Below are 18049 nucleotides of genomic sequence, written 5' to 3'. Positions count from 1 at the left end.
TGCGTGTAATAATAAAAGCCTGGATGTGAGAGAGGGGGGATCATGATGACGTCCTTACTGGATTGTAGCATATGGGTGCAGGTCTGTGTGTGTGTGTGTGTGTGTGTGTGTGTGTGTGTGTGTGTGTGTGTGCATGTGCGCACGCGCTCACATATGGCATTTACTGCGATATTCTGCATCATTGGAAGAAGAGTCTTATGGAGGAAGAACACTGCCACCACGAAAAAATGAATTACACTCATTTCAATAATTTCAATAATAGTGACCAGTGGTGGGGTGTAAATTTACTCAAGTAATGTGCTGTGGTACAAGTAGGCTTACTTGTACTTGAGTACTTTCTTTTCATACTTTCAACCTCTTCTTCACTACCTTTCAGATTATTGTACATTTTACTCAATTTTTTTTGACGGATATAGTTACTTAATTAAGTTTTTAGAAGCAATACATACATGATGCTTTGATATACAGTTTGATATCAGTTGGCAGTTTATGAAATACACCTGGCTAAAGCTAATGCAGTCTAATACAACAATAAATCCTACTTTCATTGTGATTATGTTTAGTTTGTGTTGAACTGTACTGCATTGTACACAGAGCATGAAGTTGAATCAATACCTCCTCAAACTGTTTCAACACAAACCTAACATTATAACCCTCATGAAGGGCAGATTGTTGTTGTTGTTGTTGTTGTTGTTATTGTAGGACTGATGTATTGAACTGCATTAGTTTTAAGTGAGTGTACCAATAAACTGACAACTGAGTGTAGATTAAACTACCCAAATGAGGTGAATCAATCAATCAGTCAATCAGTTGATTCAGTTGACAGAAAATAAATTGGCAACTAATTTGATAATCAAGTCATTTTTCATGCAAAGATGCAGAACATTTCATGGAACCTTTTCTGTTTTGTCCAGCGATTGTATGGCTAATGCAAATATCTGATATTTAAGACAGTTTCTTCAGATTAAAGTCATACGTTTTAGAACGAAATCAGAATCAAATTGTTTTAATTGACAATATGTTGCAAATTTGATTTTGCTTGACTTACTCTAACAGCTTCACATGTAATTCAGTGTGCATGTGCTTGCTGTTAGATCAAAATATTTCCTATCACTATAATGTGATTATTAATAGGCCTACCATTTCGTTAATTAAATTACCAGCAGGCTAATATACAAGACAGTTACATATGTGACACACAATAATATATGTCACTTTTTTATCTTATAAGGTTAAAGTTTCCATTTTCTCATTAAGAGGCACCCAAACAAGAATACAATCTAGCCATGTCAGTGCAAATTAGTGCTGCCAAAACCTGATCTCTCCATGAAAAGAGACTATTTATCTTTAACAAATAATGGAATATAAGTTAAGAGTGATTGGTCAATCATCCATCCATCCATCCATTTTCTACCGCTTATCCTCTAGTAGGGTCGCGGGGGGGCTGGAGCCTATCCCAGCATCTTTTCGGGCTAGAGGCGGGGTACGCCCTGGACAGGTCGCCAGTCCATCGCAGGGCAAACACATAGAGACAGACAACCGTTCACACTCACAGCCACACCTATGGTCAATTTAGAGTATCCCATAAGACTAGTCCCCATTTTGCATGTCTTTGGACTGTGGGAGGAAGCCGGAGTACCCGGAGAGAACCCACACTTGCACGGGGAGAAAATGCAAACTCCACACAGAGAGATCCCACGGCCGAGCCGGGACTTGAACCCAGAACCTTGTTGCTGTGAGGCGACAGCGCTAAACACTGCACCACCGTGCAGCCCTGATCAATGATTATTAAGGTAATTTCTTGTTATCATTTAACAGCTTACTACTAAAATAAATGAATGAAAGAGCTAATAAAATGGCATTGAACATGAATGCTTTATTTGCTTGCATTTCTCAAAACCTTTATTCAACACATAAAAATGGTAAAATATTGGACTCTTGTACAGACAATAATTTAAATAAATACCATGATTAATTATCATTAACAAATGCAATAAGCAATATCATCAAAGAAAGACCTAAGGCTTCTTGACTTTTTCTGGAGTATTTGATATTTTTCTATTGGTTACAGGGGAGGTTACGTTTAAATAAATGCATTAATAAGTAAAGAAGCAAACAGCTAACAGTTGATTATTTTCATTTGGCATCATCACAGTCAGTAGTGAAAACTTTAAATTGTACAATCATTTCTGCAAAGTGCTTTGTGACAATATGCCTCACAAACAGGGGAGTAATGTTTTTTAGATTTTGATGCCCACAGCTTTTCCTTCATCACACGGAGGATCAGTTTTATAAAACCCAAAGGCATCCTCATATCATCATCAGAAACAGATCTCTATGGCACTACATCAGGATGCTTCGTATGGTCTTCAGTATATTGTTGTTGTTACATACTTAAACTTTACATTGCACTGTATAACTGTTCATTTTAAATACCATGTTGCAAATAATACAAAACCAGTTTACACAGCACAATGCAAATTAAATATTTAAATTCACCCAACTGGTGTGACGAGTGTTGAGCGATGTCTCACCCACAAAATCAAATAACGGAACAAGAATTTTGAACCTCTGCATATCCAGAGGTTTGCTGGGTACAGTAGTAAGGCAGTCAGCACAGCCGATAACATTTTAAAAATCGTCATGGTGAAAAACGTTGCTACAAGAGTGAGTTTCAATCCACTGTCTTGAAGGTTTGTTATCACAGTGTGAATTGTTTCAGCTTCCAGCATCCTTCCCATTTATAAAGTCTGCTTCCACTCATATCCAGCCCTTCAGAGTCCTTTTATTTATTTTTTTTAAAGCAAGCCATCTTGCTCAAAAACAGAGGGCAGAAGGGAGAAGTCAAAGGGCACGAACTTGACACCGGCCCCATGGTAGAATTTGTTCTGAAACTCCACCCTGAAATCAAGTGTAGAAGCAAGCAAGAGCACTTTAATGAAGGCACAATAAATGATGAAGAGGGTGAATGGAAATAGGAAACTCAATAAAGCAGAGGAGTGATATTGAAAAAAAGTGTGAATCTTAATACTGTAGTGTTACAATAAAGAATCATTTATGCTCATATTTGGTACTTTATATATTTTCTATTTAATTCCCCTTTATAAGTCAAAATTGAATCATTTAACTTCAATGCTGCCTTACAGTCCCAAGACAATGTCTTGTCTCATATCACTTTATTTTATTTTTACTTAGTTATTTTTGAAGGCCTTTTTTTTCATTTATTCTGACAGCGACAGTGAGAGAGAGACAGAAAAGTCAGGGAGAGAGAGAGAGGGAGGATGACATGCAGCAAAGGACAGCGGATCAGACTCGGTTAGGACTGAGCCGTCATGGTATGCGCTCTACCAGGTGAGCCAACAGGGCGCCCCAAGTTTTTTATTTTATATTGCTGAACTGAAAAATGATAGTGAACAGCCAGGTTAGTTGGTACCACTGAGACTCACCAGTGGAGGCGGAGAGCATGGAGGAACGCTGATAAGCCTTCCATGACCAGTAGGATGGACACGGTGAGCACGGCAAAGAGGCCGAACACAGGGACCAAAAACACTATCCCAACTCTTGTGGTGATCCTCAGACCCAGGCGCATCACCATGGACCACAACACCTCTGACAGCTCTGCAACCAATAAGAACAGAGCCCATGAAGACACACAGCTTACAAAGACAGACAAAAATGAATTCATGTGAAAGGTAAAGTAAAAGTCCGTAGAAGCTACTTTTTGTGACTGTACTTACGGGCATGAGCCAAGCTGAGAGCCCAGAGACGCAGGTAGGACGCGGTGTTGGAAATGCAGCCCAGGCAGTACTCTATGGTGTGAATGGCCTGGTGCAGGAGCACATCTGCAAAGTCAAACTGTAAAACAATCAAAGTAAGATGTAAGAAACATCACTTAATTAATCCTGATTGGTGATTGGAATTTCACAACTGATTATTTTCTGTTTCTTTTCTTTTGCCTCCTACTATTGTTGTTGCTCTAATTTTCTCTTCTGTGACCGCTAACCAACAACCACAGCACATCTTACCATTAGCTGTGCAAATAGGACTCATGTATGGAGGACCAGGCCCAGAGGGTCACAGAAAGGCTAAAAGGAGAAGCTAAACGACTAAGAAAAACCATTAGCTAATAGGAAAAGGAAAAGCAGCTGGAAAAAAGGAATGGAAGAAGGAATCCAGGTATGTATTATCATTTTTAAAATGCCTTTTCAAATTTTCAAATACAAATTCTATTTTTCCAATTTTTTCTAATTCTTTTATTAATTCATGAATTAATACATTTATTTATAAATGGTGTATTTAATGAGTGTTTTATGTTGTTTTTGTAAATACATTTTTAAATCTTAAGTATTTATTAATGGATTGATAGTTCATTCATAAATTATTTTTACAATTCCTATTTTTAATGCCTTTTAAAATATGAAATTAAAGAAAAATGCTGTATTATTTTTGTTTGTTTGTTTATTTTTATTTTGTATTATTATTGTGATTTCCCTGGTCCTCCATACACCTCAAAATGTTACATGCACCATCCCAATAGAGAGTTGCATACTTGCTTGAAATATACAAGCACAGGATAATGGTGGATCTCTGACCTCTTTGGGAAGAACTTCTCTGCCGGTGATTTCATCAAGTCCTTCCTCTTCATCATCTTCATAAGATGGTGCTGTGGAATTATCATCCTCACTTACACGCCTCACCCTCTCATAACCCTGAGGTGTGACAATAGTGTTTCATAAATAATGACGAATGAATCAAAAGCTGCTTAGGTAGGAAACAGACTCATGATGCCGCAACATCTTCGACTAGACTCACCCTGCGTCTGCGCAGGCCTTTGCCTCCACGATACAGCCAATACAGGTAAAGAGGTTTCCCTAACAGCAGCACAGGAACTGAAAGCATAGCTATCACAACTAAGAAAATTTGCAGCCCAGTCTGTGGAATCAAGATGACAAACACAAACACATGGATTAACAAGGATCAAGAGCAGATAAACAGATGTTACTTCTGACGATCTTGTCAACACATACCTGTCCTGGGTAAAGAGGAGTGATATCCTTCCCCTGCATCACGAACATGTTGATGAAGTGGATGAGGATGCTGGGAGCCTGGCTGGAGTCTCGTGCACCAAATGCCAACCACTTGTAGACAATCATGAAGACCAGGTAGCCAAAGAGACAGAGCAGGAAGAGCAGCTCAGGAAGAAACAGCAAATAGACATTAAATTTCTGTCGGAAGTGCCTGAAGGGAGAGAACAGAGTATAGGAATAAAGAAAGTGATGAGATGGTGATTATATTGACTGGACTCCTCAATATAACAAAGACATAGAGCATCAATGCCAATATTGCACTGTATAGCATGATCATTAGTGCACAACTGCTAGTATACAACATTCATTAGTGACATTAAAAATAGCTTTTGAGACACTAATGATATAAAGTAAAGCATTTCTTCATTTTACAGGTCCTTTAATTTCTTTTTAATTTCCTATTAAGTCTCATGGAAAAACTTTGTAATTTAGTAATGAAAAAATATAGTCCACATAGTTAAGTACCCATTCATTGATTTCCACAGATTCCTCAAATATTAATGACTGACCAAGATCACTTTAAATCCAACAAAATACATATTTATTTGTTGGAAGCTGTACACATGAAGCCAAGAAGACATGAAGATAGATAGATAGATAGATAGATAGATAGATAAATAGATAGATGATAGATAGATAGATAGATAGATAGATAGATAGATAGATAGATAGATAGATAGATAGATAGAGATAGTACTCTGCGCTGTAGTCACTCACTTCCTTGCAAAGCAAGTTGGACTGCAGCTTAAAGGACGAGGGTGGCAGTATTCTATATTTTTGTTGTTGTCGACAAAGCCCATTAAAAGACCACAACCAACAACGTGTTAGTCCATCTCGCAATATTTCGCCATATCTGTGCATCTCAACCTCAAGCCCATTGATTCCTAAATCTTTAAATAAGTGATCATGAATAAAGTTTGATTTTTTTGAAAAGCTTACATAATATCCTAAAACAGCTGGGCACTGTAGTTTTTTTTAAAATTTTTTTTAACAAATGTTACTCAAGCAGGAGTAAATAAGAGTTTTTGCACGAGGCTATTTTCAGCTGTGGATTTGGTGCACTTGTGAGTATTTCTGGCAGCAGGCTGGTGCATGTGGGATTGAGTCAAAATAAACTACAGTGCCCATATTCATGGTAATGAAGGAACATGTCACCCAGTGCAACCGTGTGTGGAGCTCTATGGCACAGAGGAATCATATATATCAGGCTTTGGCGACACACAACACTTAGTAAGATCCATTTAGAGTTAGTTTTGTTCTTTTCATTGGATTTGTTGAGCATATGAAGAATATAATATATCACCAGACTCATTCTTTAACTGTGAAAGGCACCATTGTACCATTGCTTTTTCACTTACACCATCTACTGTTCATTGAAGACATTCACATATTCCAAAGCCAATGCATTTAACAAAGTTATTAGAGGTGATTTTCATCCAGTAAAACCATCAATCCCGGTTAGTGTGTGTAGCCTTTCTGGCAGGTTAACAAGGCCTCTGCAATATAAGTGCAAAAAGCAGAGTTGGGGCAGTTGTAGTGCTGTATCAGCAGACACTGGCCCTGATGAAAATACCTCTCAGCCAATCACAATGCACAGAGCGATGATATATATCTATCTATCCATCAAGCGCTCCCAAATTCAATTTTATCCGATCAAAAGTGATGTAAGGTTACTGACATGGACAGTAACTCTGCAGTCACTCACAAGTGATTGAAGACACTCAGCACCACTCCAAAGCTCATGTGGATGACCCCAATAACCACTGACATCTTCATCTTGTAGGAGTTGAGGAATGAGAGTCGGTTCACCGCCATGTTCCATATCTGATGCAATATTAGAAAGCAACTCAGTGAAAATGAAACGAGAATGAGTCAGTTATATTCTGCCTGTAATGTCTTGAGTGCATGTACTCACAGGATCAATGCCAAACGGGTACGGTCCACTGAAAACACCACTGACATTAGGGTCTAACGTGAGCAAGGCGTTTGTTTGGAGTGTTTTGTTTCTGCAATGTAACAAAAAAAAAAGAAAAAGAAAACCAATTAGAAAACTCTGAAGCACCAATTAAAACGACACGTGCAGAACACAAAACCTGTGGTTCTGAATGTGTGTATTTGTATTGACAACTCACGTCCATTGCTGATTTGTGAACATAGCCTTCACGCTCCAGCCAGAGCCAAATAAGTTGAGAGACTTAGAGAAACAGTCATTGTAAATCAGCCCGGTGTAGACAGAGAAAAGCCCCATCATTAGGATGATGTAACGCCCGTTGAAAAACGTCACCCATATCTGGGAGCAACAAACACAGTTATCAGCCAAAACTAATTTACAATAATCAGACTCTGCATTATGGATAAGAGGGAAACTCGTTCCGACCTCATTACTGGAGCGTTTCTTCTTCTGCTTTTTTTCTGTCAGCACCATCCACAAGGCGAAGAGACTCATTACCATCCCGTGCCCGAGGTCACCAAACATCACAGCAAACAGAAAGGGGAATGTGATGATGGTGTAGGGAGCTGCCAATAAGAGAAACATACTCAGTGTACATACTCTGATCTTCTCCAAGGCAAACGCTACTGCTGGAGATACATTACTGTTCTTTACTAGATATAATATTAGTACTTACCTGGGCTTACCTCGCGATAGTCCCCTACCCCATAAGCCTCCACAATGCTCTGAAAGCCTGATGTGAACTTGTTGGTTCTTAGAAGGGTAGGAGGAGTGTCAGTGCTGGGGATGCGGTTCACAAAGGACGGAACAGTGGCATCACCTTTTCTCTGATGATAAAAAACATATAAGAAAATGAAGGATTTGATCTCGGGGCTCAAATGTGCATTTGAAATCCCTGTGACATTGAAAACGTGGGTTTGGAGCTCCATTCTGACTTTTTGCAGTGTGTAATGTAACCGCGCTGTAAGGGTTAGGGTAAGGGTTAAGAAGTTCTTGATTTAATGTGAAAAAGTAGATTTTCATGTGCAGGTGCATTGAAATTATTTCATTCCCAACAACAGATAAACATTATAAACAATGATAAACAGTGGTGGTCACAAATGAATCACAATTTTAGTTGTAATTATACATTTTTCACTCACTGAGCCTTCTTCCAGCGCCCCCCGCAGGTTTGCCAGATCACTGACGGGACACCAGACCTCAGCAATCAGACACTTGTTGGTGACATCGAAGCTGCAGAGGTTGAGGATATGATAGATAGCCTTCATCTTTTTGACCTGCACAACCCAGGTGTAGGCTGACTCTGAGGCCTTCTGCAGAACCTGCCTCAAGTAGTCCTCAGTGCGGTGCAGCACCTGCAGGAAACACCAGTGTTAAACTCACTAAGAATATGTTTGCATGTTACATATTCCTGTTTGGATCAAAAGCCTTAATGCTAATGTATGTCAGTCCTACATTGTTAAGGTCTTGGATGCGCGTCCTTAAGCTGTCCAACACATCTGCCCGCTCCTCGTCATTCTCAGGGTGCGGATAAAGATGACAGTGGTAACTGAGGAGAACAAAGAAAGATGTGTATGGTAATAATGAAGGAGAATACATCAGGTATTGACAAGTAAAGTCATCTGATTATGGCATTCTTACCAGTCACAGATCTTTTGAACTTTTTGTCCAATCTGGTCTCCCCAAAAAGAGATGAGGAACACAACACTTTTGCTTATCTCACCCTGAAACAACACAAACGGGAATTTGCTGTAGAAAGTTATTTCTACAGCCTTACAACAAGTCACAGAGTAATGAAAATTACTTATTTTTTGCTGATAAAGTACCAATTTGATATGCATAAATTATGCCTCAAAACTTACTTTTAGCCCTTGAAAACTTGGTTTCAATTCTATTTCTCTATAACATTGAATATTCATAAATATTCAAGCAATAATCACAATTGCAGTTTGGAAAAACAAATAGTCCCTGTTTGATTTTGAGGCAGGAGGAATGCTACGTTATTTCTCATCTCCGTTGCAAAGTATGTAATTCAACTCACAGTGTCAAGATCAGCGAGGTTCTCATCCACTTCTGCGTAGCTCAGGATGGTGTAACCTTTACACACTCTCCACAACATGCGCTCAAAGGCCTCGACCTTCACCCGCTGGATAAGACCTGAAACAAACCTACAACCAGGAGAGATTAAATCAGATTAAGTTTAGGGGTCATTTCTTAATGATAATGGAACTGTACACATTATGACATCCTGCAGCTCACCCCAGCTTGGCTCCAAGTCTTTGCATACCGGTGCATCCTGTCACCGAGTCTGTCTCCATAGTAGGGAATTCTTCATACTGGGGACCAAGAGCCTCATGCTAATTATAAAAAGGAACATGTTTCATTCATGACAGCGCACAGTAACAGCTCTTCACATGGTTCTACTCAAAGCCGATGCAATGTTCACACACTGAAATGAGATGTTTCTCCTTCTTTTTTTATAAGAGGGCAGGAAGGATGAATCAGGTGCTGCTTGTAGCAGCTGCAGTGTGACCGTGTCATTAATTAAAGTCAGCACTACTTCCACCTCTGTCACCCAGGGAAACAAGACACGGCAGCAACAAGAAAACAAGACGTTGTTGGTGAGATGCAAACAGAGTAGGACGGGGACAAAAAAGCAGTACATGACACGGGGTTGGTGCGTGCGATAAATGAGCAGCCGGGTAGAAATACACTCACTCTGGAGCGGCTGTGTATGAAGGTCCGCGTGATCTTCAGCATGTGTGTGTACTCGGTGAGCTCCAGGAGGTTCCTCCGCAGCTTCTCTTTGTTCCTCGCCACCTCGCTGAGCTCCATCTCAAGCCTCTGGAGCTGCTCCTGAACATCGCAGGATAAGATTACTTAACTTAAGATAACTAAAAGCAAAACTATCTAACTTCTGGTTAGCAGCGGCCACTGTGGCTACAACTGACAATTATGGGATAATGTAAAATGCTGACCATTTAGCTGAAAGGCTACGGTGTTATAACATTAGCACAAGTGGGAAACAGTAATAAAATCAGCCAAATGACTCAATAATATCCACTATACATTAATATTTAGTTTGGTTTGCTTGCATTTGCTAAAATTAGCAACCAAAGCTACTGGTCATACCAGACCAAGTAAAACTGTGGTGGCAAAACTGTACTGGATTTGAGCAGCTATGAAATTTATGGCTTATGAATTCAACTTTTGATTTGCAAAGTACAGTCTTGCTTTATAATATCATATATATATAGATATATATACATATATCTATATATATATTTATATACACTGTTGCCCATAAAGTTGGAATAATTTTGTTTTCAGACACAATCCTCTGTTTATTCCTATTTAAATGCATCAGTAATCACTTTTGACCAGGTGCAATGATTACATTATGTGTCCCAATTACCCAGGTTAAATGAAATAAATCACATTGTCACAACCATTTCATGGAAAGAAGTCAAAAATATTTTATTCCAACTTCATGAGCAACAGTGTAGATAGATAGATAGATAGATAGATAGATAGATAGATAGATAGATAGATAGATAGATAGATAGAAAGATAATCACTAAGGAGAGCACAATCAGTGCATTAACATACTAACATCCCCATTATGATTGGGTTTTGGGAGCATCCTGCCTATATGCTGTAGGTGTGATGTAATGACCGACTACGCACTGAAACGAAAGTAAAAGTCTGACGTCAGTAGTGCAGAGGATCAATTTTATTGTCTCTTTCATCTTCCATTACTGATGATTACATGGAGAAGCTAAATCCAGCAGAGTGGTAAATGCAGCAGAGTCAGGCAGCCAAAAACTAAACTGGGCTCTCAGCTGCTGAAGTGACTCAGTCGCTACAGAAATCACAGACATACAACCTCATAATCCCACTGTTCTGCCGGCGGTACAGGTGGTGCCAACTTATGCTGTGTAGCCAAAGTTTGTTCAGTCCCGCAGAACTTTATATCGAATTCAAGTGGAGATCACAAGGTTTCTTAAGTTACCAAATTTACCAAATATGTCCGGCTGAATTTGGGTAAATTGTGCATAAAATGACATAAGACATCTAGAATATTTCCATTTGAAGGACTGGAACAGTGTATATGTATGAAATGGTTAGACAATGGGGAATAATATGATTTTTCCAAGCATAAAACCACTTGAAGAGAAAATGAAAGGAAACTGGCAGTGAACAGGAGTCAAAGATGCATGCACTGTGGCATACAATGTATAATATTAGAATCCGGTAGTGATATAAATAGCCAGGCTTTTCTATGTTACAGATTAATGCTATATCCAAACATGATCAAGACCAGGACACTAGTGTGTATGTAAATAAACTCAATTATACACTATGAAAAGTTGGCACTTTGATAGTAAAATCAGGTTCAAATGAAACTTACCATGATCTCCAGGACTTGTCTTGGGGGAGGAGCAAGTGGACTCTCATCCTCCTCTGGAACAGCTATATGAGCCTTTTGGATCTCCCTCAGAAGGAAGCCTATCAACAAAAAATGCTGATGGTTTGTTTCATGGTAATTAACACTTAAGTGTCAGACCTAGCTGTGAAATCTTCACCTCTGAGGGACCGTTTTACAAAACACAATCAGCCACAAGCCGTTCGCTACCCTGAAGATTAATTGTCTAGGAGTATGTTCAGGCTACTCCCATGTGAACCATCCCAGGTGCACTGCTCTCTTACCCAGAATTCTCTCCATCTCCTCACATCTCTTGATTTCGCTGACGAAGCGTCGCTGGAATGAGCTGACACTTGGATTAAGCTGAAACCAGAGGAGCATCACAGGTCAGGTGGCTGCAAGTTACTGCATCAGTCAACGCATACACAACAGGATCCATCGTTGTTAAATAATCTGACACCGGTTGTAATATTGTTAAAAGTTGTTTATTATAGTTTAGATATTGTTAAACATTTTAACAAGTGCAATAAGGAGTATTCTGACATTAAACCATGATATATTATCAGTGTATATTTTTAAAGTACTGTGGAGAAAATTGATATGAAAACTCAGATACATAGATAGATAGATAGATAGATAGATAGAAAGAACTGGAGTGCACAAGATCAATTAGGCCTATCTATACTCAAACATCTTAGCATAATCAGAAAGAAAATGAGAGGTGGGTATAAACAATTTATTCCGTCTTTGTCAGATAAGAGAATACAAATATTGAAGAACAAAGACGTTCAACCTGGTGGTGGAGTTGACACATTTAGAGAAATGAGTGTGTGCATCATCAGCCTCTCTACTTACATCTCGGAACTCGACCAGCCCCAGCTCTCCGAGCTCACTAATGCAGTCATATTCAGAGCCGGACTGCAGAAACAATTGCGCCAAGCACATCTCCTCACTCCGAAACACCATCTTTATCTGCCTTGTAATCTGCCTGTAGCCTACAGAACCTGGACGACGAGCCGTTCACTACAAACGAAAATAGGACATCACAATATTCAACGAGTCGCTACGTCGCTTTAAACCTCTTAACCAATTAACCTCCCCGCGAGGATTAATTACTGTCCATTAATATTGACGATTTTCAGAAGAAGGGAGAACATCCTCCATCCTGTGTCTGGTCGTCGCGCCGCGTCTTTTCTACCTCTCCACAGCCGCCTGATGTCTATTGAATAAACAATATGAAAACAAAGGCAGAAACCTCCCTAATGCACCTTTCGCATCGAGCGATCGCAGCGCCAGGCGTCATCGTGTGGGCTCTTTACCTTGAACACCTGTCATTACAGCGCGAAAACACGGCGACGACGCGACGCTGGCCGGACACAAACGAGCAACAGGCGGACTAAAGGATAAATCATCAACCCGCCATGTAGACAAAAGGGGCTAACGGCAGCCTCACACGTTAAAAAAAGCCACAGTCAGAAATAGGCTACGGCCTTTATTCGAGCTACGTCGGCCGGCAATTGACACAGATTGCGTCTCCGGGTTGCCAGATATTGTCGCATCCTCTGAAATAATCGTTTTTTCCTTGATCCACAAGAGGAGAGGTGTTGCTGTATAGGAGATACAGGTTTGGTTTGACGGCAAACAGCCAGACAGGGACTAACTAAATAATAGTTAGCTAATATCTCACCATAAATGTAGTTTGACTGACTTTGCACTGTGTCGACTCGTAACCGGCTTTCCAACTCCTTGCTATGTCAACACCAGTTATTTGATGTATTTGAGTCTAAATTTGTTTAACACAATGAAGCGCGTTAAATGTTTCTGCAGCTCAAACAAAAGGCTTTCTGAGATGAAGGCACTGTAGTCACAGTATCAACAATAAAAAAATGAATTAAATTAATACGTAAATGAGTTTTTATAATCCAAAGTGAAATACTTTAGATATATAAGGTATATTTATCTAGAAAACTGAAATCTAGACCATCAGTCTGTATTATAATTTTGTCAATTAAGTTACTGGTACTATTTTGTTTTCAAATTATGTGGTAAACTTAATGAAATAGACATGCTTTCAGTTTTCTAAATATGGAACAAAGTTAGCAATAGTATATAATTTGGTTGAATACACGTCCGTTGTCTCACTTTAAATTATGCTCCACAGTGGCAACACTGCTTTTGCAACAGAAAAAAAAGGAGAAAAAAAAAAGGGGGTTGTCTCAGAAACCTGGCAACCAACGCATCTTCTTATTCTGTTCCATCACTGAAAGCAGACCGGCCGTCTGCCTTTCTTTGTACGAGCAATCCCCTATTTCAAGTGTTTTATTGTGTTGGTGTTGTTAATTTTGGTAGTTTTACAAAAAATTCTCTTGAAAAAAATAATTACTGCGTGTTTGAATAAAGCCGCAGATCACGTGAACGAGTATCCATTTGATGAGACGGACTACACGCAGTTAAACGCAAGAGTAAAAATACTGGTAGTAGGCCCACATGACTTGACACAAATTACTCAGGGTTAGAGAAATCTGGATGATGTTAATTAATTTATTTTTTTTAAATCAGCTATTACACAAAACCATGTTCATAGTCCTTTTTCAATCCAAGATCAAAACTACACAACTCTCTGGGTACCATCTAATGCTGTCTTAATTCTGCAAATGATGATGAACACTGACATGTGGACAGGAGGAGCTGGGTATCAAACCACTATGACCACTGGCTTATCCTCTCTATGACCTCAGCGACAAAAAAATATGTATAAATTATTAAAGCTATGGCAAGTGTAGCAGACAAATTGCTGTGGAAAATGCATGAAATCCATGGTACATTAATGCATAAATGTGAGTATAGTACAGTTTTAGACACACACATTTCTAGAAAAGCATGTAAAATGAAGTTTAAATAAAATGTTATTTTAAGTCCTGAGACTCTGAGCCAGTCTGTTGAGCTCCTGTGACAGAGCTGTGACTGTATCCAGGATCCTCTGCTTGTCCTTCTCCTCTAAACGAGCTTCACATCTCTGAGCAAATTTGTCAGGATGCCACAGCGCTTGCTGCTTTCGGAGCATTTTACGAAACACTGGCACATCTTTTCGGTCCACACCGTGCAACATCACATCCACCATCTCCTGCACTGTTCCCCTTGGAGCTGGCCAGGGGATGTCACTGTAGCTCAGCTTTGTGCTGCCAGCCGAAGAGCCACCACGGAAAGTAGCTTCACACTTCTCATCGTACCTGCGCTTCTTGCCCTGCCGAGTCTCTTCCTCTTTACGTGCTGCTCGAGCCAGATACTCTTCATGTTCCCTCTGAAGCTTTTCATGCAGCTCCTTGCGGCTTTGCTCTTCCTGCTCTCTTTCTTGTTTACTCTTCTTCCTTTTCCATCCAGAAGATGATGCTGCTAGTCTTTGAGCTTCTGCGTGCTTTTTGTCGAAATATTCTTTCCTAATACGATCAGCCCAGTCCCCAAAATCTTCATCATCGTCATCAACAGGAAGAAAATCATCAGCTGTGAAACAAATACAGCAGCAATGTCATAATCAAGTGGAGAAAATCAAATTAAAGTTCAGCATCAAAGAAGGAGTTTAGAATTTACCATCATATACTCCAAAAGTTTCACAGAATTCATCCTCGCATTCACCAAACAGCTTCTCCAGCCACTCCTTCTCAGGGTCTGTTTTAGGTGGACGACTCATGTTTTCTGCACTCTGTGAAGAACACAAGTAAAGGATTCCCAGCATTTCTCATTTAATTATTTGCTGCATTTCTGTTTTATATGTAAACTGATATGATTTTTTTGGACAAAAAAAGAAGACATTTGAAGATATTACCTTGGAGTCTGGGAAACAGTTATGGACATGTCACACAATTATCTTACATTTTATTAACCAAATAATTCATCAATTGGTCAACAACAACAACAACAACAACAAAACAATTGGCAGATTAATCTGCAATGAAAATAATCATTAGTTGCAGTCCTGTCTTAAAATACTGTGGTATACTTACTGGTACGCAGTTAAAGTAAAGTATGTGTAATAAGAATTAAAAAAAAGAACAATACATTATAAATCACTTGAATGATCAAATATAACTTGGTCTGGGTTACACTCACTGTGTCTTTATGTGTTTGTGTGTGTGTGTGTGTGTGTGTGTGTGTGTGTGTGTGTTTTTCTTGAGATATGGTCTCAAATGCTGCTTTGATAAAGTTACAGGTTTGATCAGTTATACCACCAAGAATCAGACAAATGGGACCCATAAGGGTGGCCAGTACAAAACTGTGATATAAATATGTCCTGAGCAGGATGTTTACCAGTTGAAAAATGAACTTGTGAGTACAGGACAAAAATTGTGTGATGCATTACCTTTAACATGCAGCATCATTTGCATCTCTGTTCTGCATAGTCTCTTTACTTCATGGCTTAAATACATGCCGCTATCAGAATCTGTGATAATCTAATGATCAGCAGATTTGTTTTGTCGATGAAATGTTGAAAAGTACGATGAAAAATAAACAACCATTACACCATCTTCAAATTCCCTTGTTTTACATGAGCAACAGTTGAAAACCCAAATATATTCAGTTTACTATCACATATGATGACGAAAAGCAGCAAATACACACATTCAAATCAAGAAACTGAAATTTAAGGATGTTTGGCATTTCTGCTTGTCAGAAAAGATTACTATATTATAAAAATAGTTGCTGGTCAATTTTCTGTTGGTCGACTTTGCTCACTCACTGCTATAAAGTCGTTATCCTGTCTAATACTGCTGAAAAAACAGCAAAAACACTTGCTTGTTTCAGCCTCTTCAGTGTGATAATGTGTTGCTTCTGTCTGTTTTAAATCACTGTAAACTGAAAACTGAATGCCTTTGGGTTTTGGAGTTCTACTTAGATAAAAAAAAAAAAACCTATTTGATGAGTGGTGAAGGGAATTTTTACTTTTTTCTTAATTTTTCTGGATGTGTTGATTGTACTAGCAGCTCTACAGTTTATTGTAACAGCTTCAAACTACCTCTGTATGTTTCATCCACTTCAGCAGGTCCTCAGGTGTGACTCCAGCACTGTTAGGAGCGTTCATAGCCTCTGGACAGCTCTTCTTCAGGGGCACAACCAGGTCATCATACGCTGAAAGAAAACAAAAACATATACCGGTTAATAATTACACACGCAATACACACAATAATAATACACCAGCTTCTTTTCCGGTCCTTCTCACCTGTCTTCCCGTGTTTGAGAGCCCTGTTGACTGCTGTGTGTAGCGCTGTGTCTCCTTTATGGTCCCTCTGGAGAACATCGGCTCCGTGCTTCAGCAGCAGCCGCAGGACGGCGTCGTCTCCCAGGCAGCAGGCCAGGTGCAGCGGGCTCCTCTGCCTCTTGCCCTGGGAGAAGTTCACATCCAGGTCCCGGTGCTTCCTCAGGTACGACTTCAGCTTCAACAAACTGCCGTCCTCCACGTACCTCCACACCCGCTTCTGTTTGTTAGACACCATGCTTAGTACAGACTGAGCAGGCGGTTTATTTTTTATAATTATGTTTATTGTCTGGTTATAATAGCTTTGAAAGGCCTTCGAGCTTTGCATTAGCAAGAATGCTCTGGCATAAGCTAATTCGGACCGTCTTCTAAATAAGTCCGATGCTAGCACGGCGCGAACACCAAAGTTCCGGGGACAGAATGGTTCCGCTACTGTCACTAGGTGTCAGTATTCAACAGGCCACCTTACAGCAAGAGGTCATCATTGATGTATTATAAGACCATCCACGGAGGTCATCTGTCTCAAATTTACTCAAAGTTATTTTATATCTCATATATTTATTTTGAAGTTCTATTTCATAACATTTGTTTATGAACTTCTTAATGATTTATTATGACTCAGCCTGTGGCAGCTTAAACAACTTTTACATCTGCTTGAAAATGTCTTTTTGCACTTTTAAAATTAAACAAAATATATTAAAAAAAAAAAAAATCGAACAAGGAAGCTAGCAACGGCTGGGACACAAATGCACCGGGGACAGGGTGTTTACGGTATTATCACTAGGTGTCAGTATTGACCTGTTTATAAATCTGACATTAATTGATAAAGTAATTGATAAAGTAAACCTGTGTTCCATGACACTGTAACTGACTCAGAGCACATTGTTGTTGAACAGGTTGCTATAAAATGTAACTGGAACTCCATTCTTCTTTTAATGATAGGAAAACAAACCACTCTGACTTACAAGAGTTTGGCATTACAGTGATGTTTTTCATACTTGAAGGACTGTGTTGTCACCTTCTACATGGCTAATTGCTCAGTATTTATAAGCCATTCCTGCTCTCTGTGGGTTTCTGTGCCTCGGCCTCCTTTCAGCATGCCACTGGTTAGGCAGATGTCATTAGAAGTCATCTTTGTACTTCCAATTCTTCCAATATAACTTTCTTTTTTTCTCATTCATAATGTTTCTCTATGAACTTTATGTGTTATGACAATGTATTTGACTTTGATTAAACCTATACCCCATTGTCAACCATTTTCTATTTTGAAACAAGTGCATTTATACAATTCCCTACACTGACTTCTATTTCTATTTTGTAACTTTTTTTTTCAG

General features: G+C 39.2%; 2 protein-coding genes across 3 annotated transcripts; both read right to left on the bottom strand.

Moving 5' to 3' along the window:
• Nucleotides 1–1856: 1856 nt before the first annotated feature.
• On the bottom strand, nucleotides 1857–13175 carry atp6v0a2a (ATPase H+ transporting V0 subunit a2a). 2 transcript variants are annotated; one of them, XM_023406499.2, is made up of 20 exons: nucleotides 12320–13175; nucleotides 11749–11827; nucleotides 11450–11547; nucleotides 9757–9894; nucleotides 9298–9374; nucleotides 9080–9206; nucleotides 8680–8762; nucleotides 8494–8587; nucleotides 8181–8393; nucleotides 7715–7865; nucleotides 7465–7604; nucleotides 7220–7377; nucleotides 7003–7093; nucleotides 6793–6911; nucleotides 5028–5238; nucleotides 4813–4932; nucleotides 4593–4709; nucleotides 3738–3855; nucleotides 3447–3618; nucleotides 1857–2901 (listed from the first exon to the last, which is right to left on the bottom strand). In XM_023406499.2, exons 1-20 carry the CDS (start codon nucleotides 12428–12430, stop codon nucleotides 2799–2801), a joined length of 2520 nt encoding a protein of 839 aa, XP_023262267.1. In that variant the 5' UTR covers nucleotides 12431–13175; the 3' UTR covers nucleotides 1857–2798. The 2 variants fall into 2 exon arrangements, with proteins under 2 accessions (XP_023262267.1, XP_023262266.1); XM_023406498.2 differs by having other exon boundaries at nucleotides 9298–9395; nucleotides 12320–13174.
• Nucleotides 13176–13991: 816 nt separating this feature from the next.
• On the bottom strand, nucleotides 13992–17071 carry nfkbil1 (nuclear factor of kappa light polypeptide gene enhancer in B-cells inhibitor-like 1). The gene is made up of 4 exons (XM_023406460.2): nucleotides 16680–17071; nucleotides 16476–16588; nucleotides 15053–15164; nucleotides 13992–14965 (listed from the first exon to the last, which is right to left on the bottom strand). The coding sequence occupies exons 1-4, from the start codon at nucleotides 17041–17043 to the stop codon at nucleotides 14376–14378; spliced, it is 1179 nt and encodes a 392-aa protein (XP_023262228.1). The 5' UTR covers nucleotides 17044–17071; the 3' UTR covers nucleotides 13992–14375.
• Between the last annotated feature and the right edge of the window lie 978 nt (nucleotides 17072–18049).

Source organism: Seriola lalandi, unplaced genomic scaffold (genome assembly GCF_002814215.2).
Source record: "Seriola lalandi dorsalis isolate HSWRI2012SDOR001 ecotype SW California unplaced genomic scaffold, Sedor1 jcf7180002054309, whole genome shotgun sequence".
Classification (NCBI taxonomy): Eukaryota; Metazoa; Chordata; class Actinopteri; order Carangiformes; family Carangidae; genus Seriola; species Seriola lalandi.
This window is presented reverse-complemented; position numbering and strand designations above follow the sequence as displayed.

Excerpts from the sequence above, each read along its gene's own strand:
- atp6v0a2a (XM_023406498.2), bottom strand. The coding sequence starts at position 12,430 with ATGGTGTTTCGGAGTGAGGAGATGTGCTTGGCGCAATTGTTTCTGCAG. Across the intron at positions 8,394-8,493 it reads GCATCCAAGACCTTAACAAT|GTGCTGCACCGCACTGAGGA; the intron begins GTAGGACTGACA and ends TGTTTCCTGCAG. Across the intron at positions 4,933-5,027 it reads CTCCTCTTTACCCAGGACAG|ACTGGGCTGCAAATTTTCTT; the intron begins GTATGTGTTGAC and ends TTGATTCCACAG.
- nfkbil1 (XM_023406460.2), bottom strand. The coding sequence starts at position 17,043 with ATGCAAAGCTCGAAGGCCTTTCAAAGCTATTATAACCAGACAATAAAC. Across the intron at positions 15,165-16,475 it reads AGTGGATGAAACATACAGAG|AGTGCAGAAAACATGAGTCG; the intron begins GTAGTTTGAAGC and ends TGTTCTTCACAG. Across the intron at positions 14,966-15,052 it reads AACTTTTGGAGTATATGATG|CTGATGATTTTCTTCCTGTT; the intron begins GTAAATTCTAAA and ends TTTGTTTCACAG.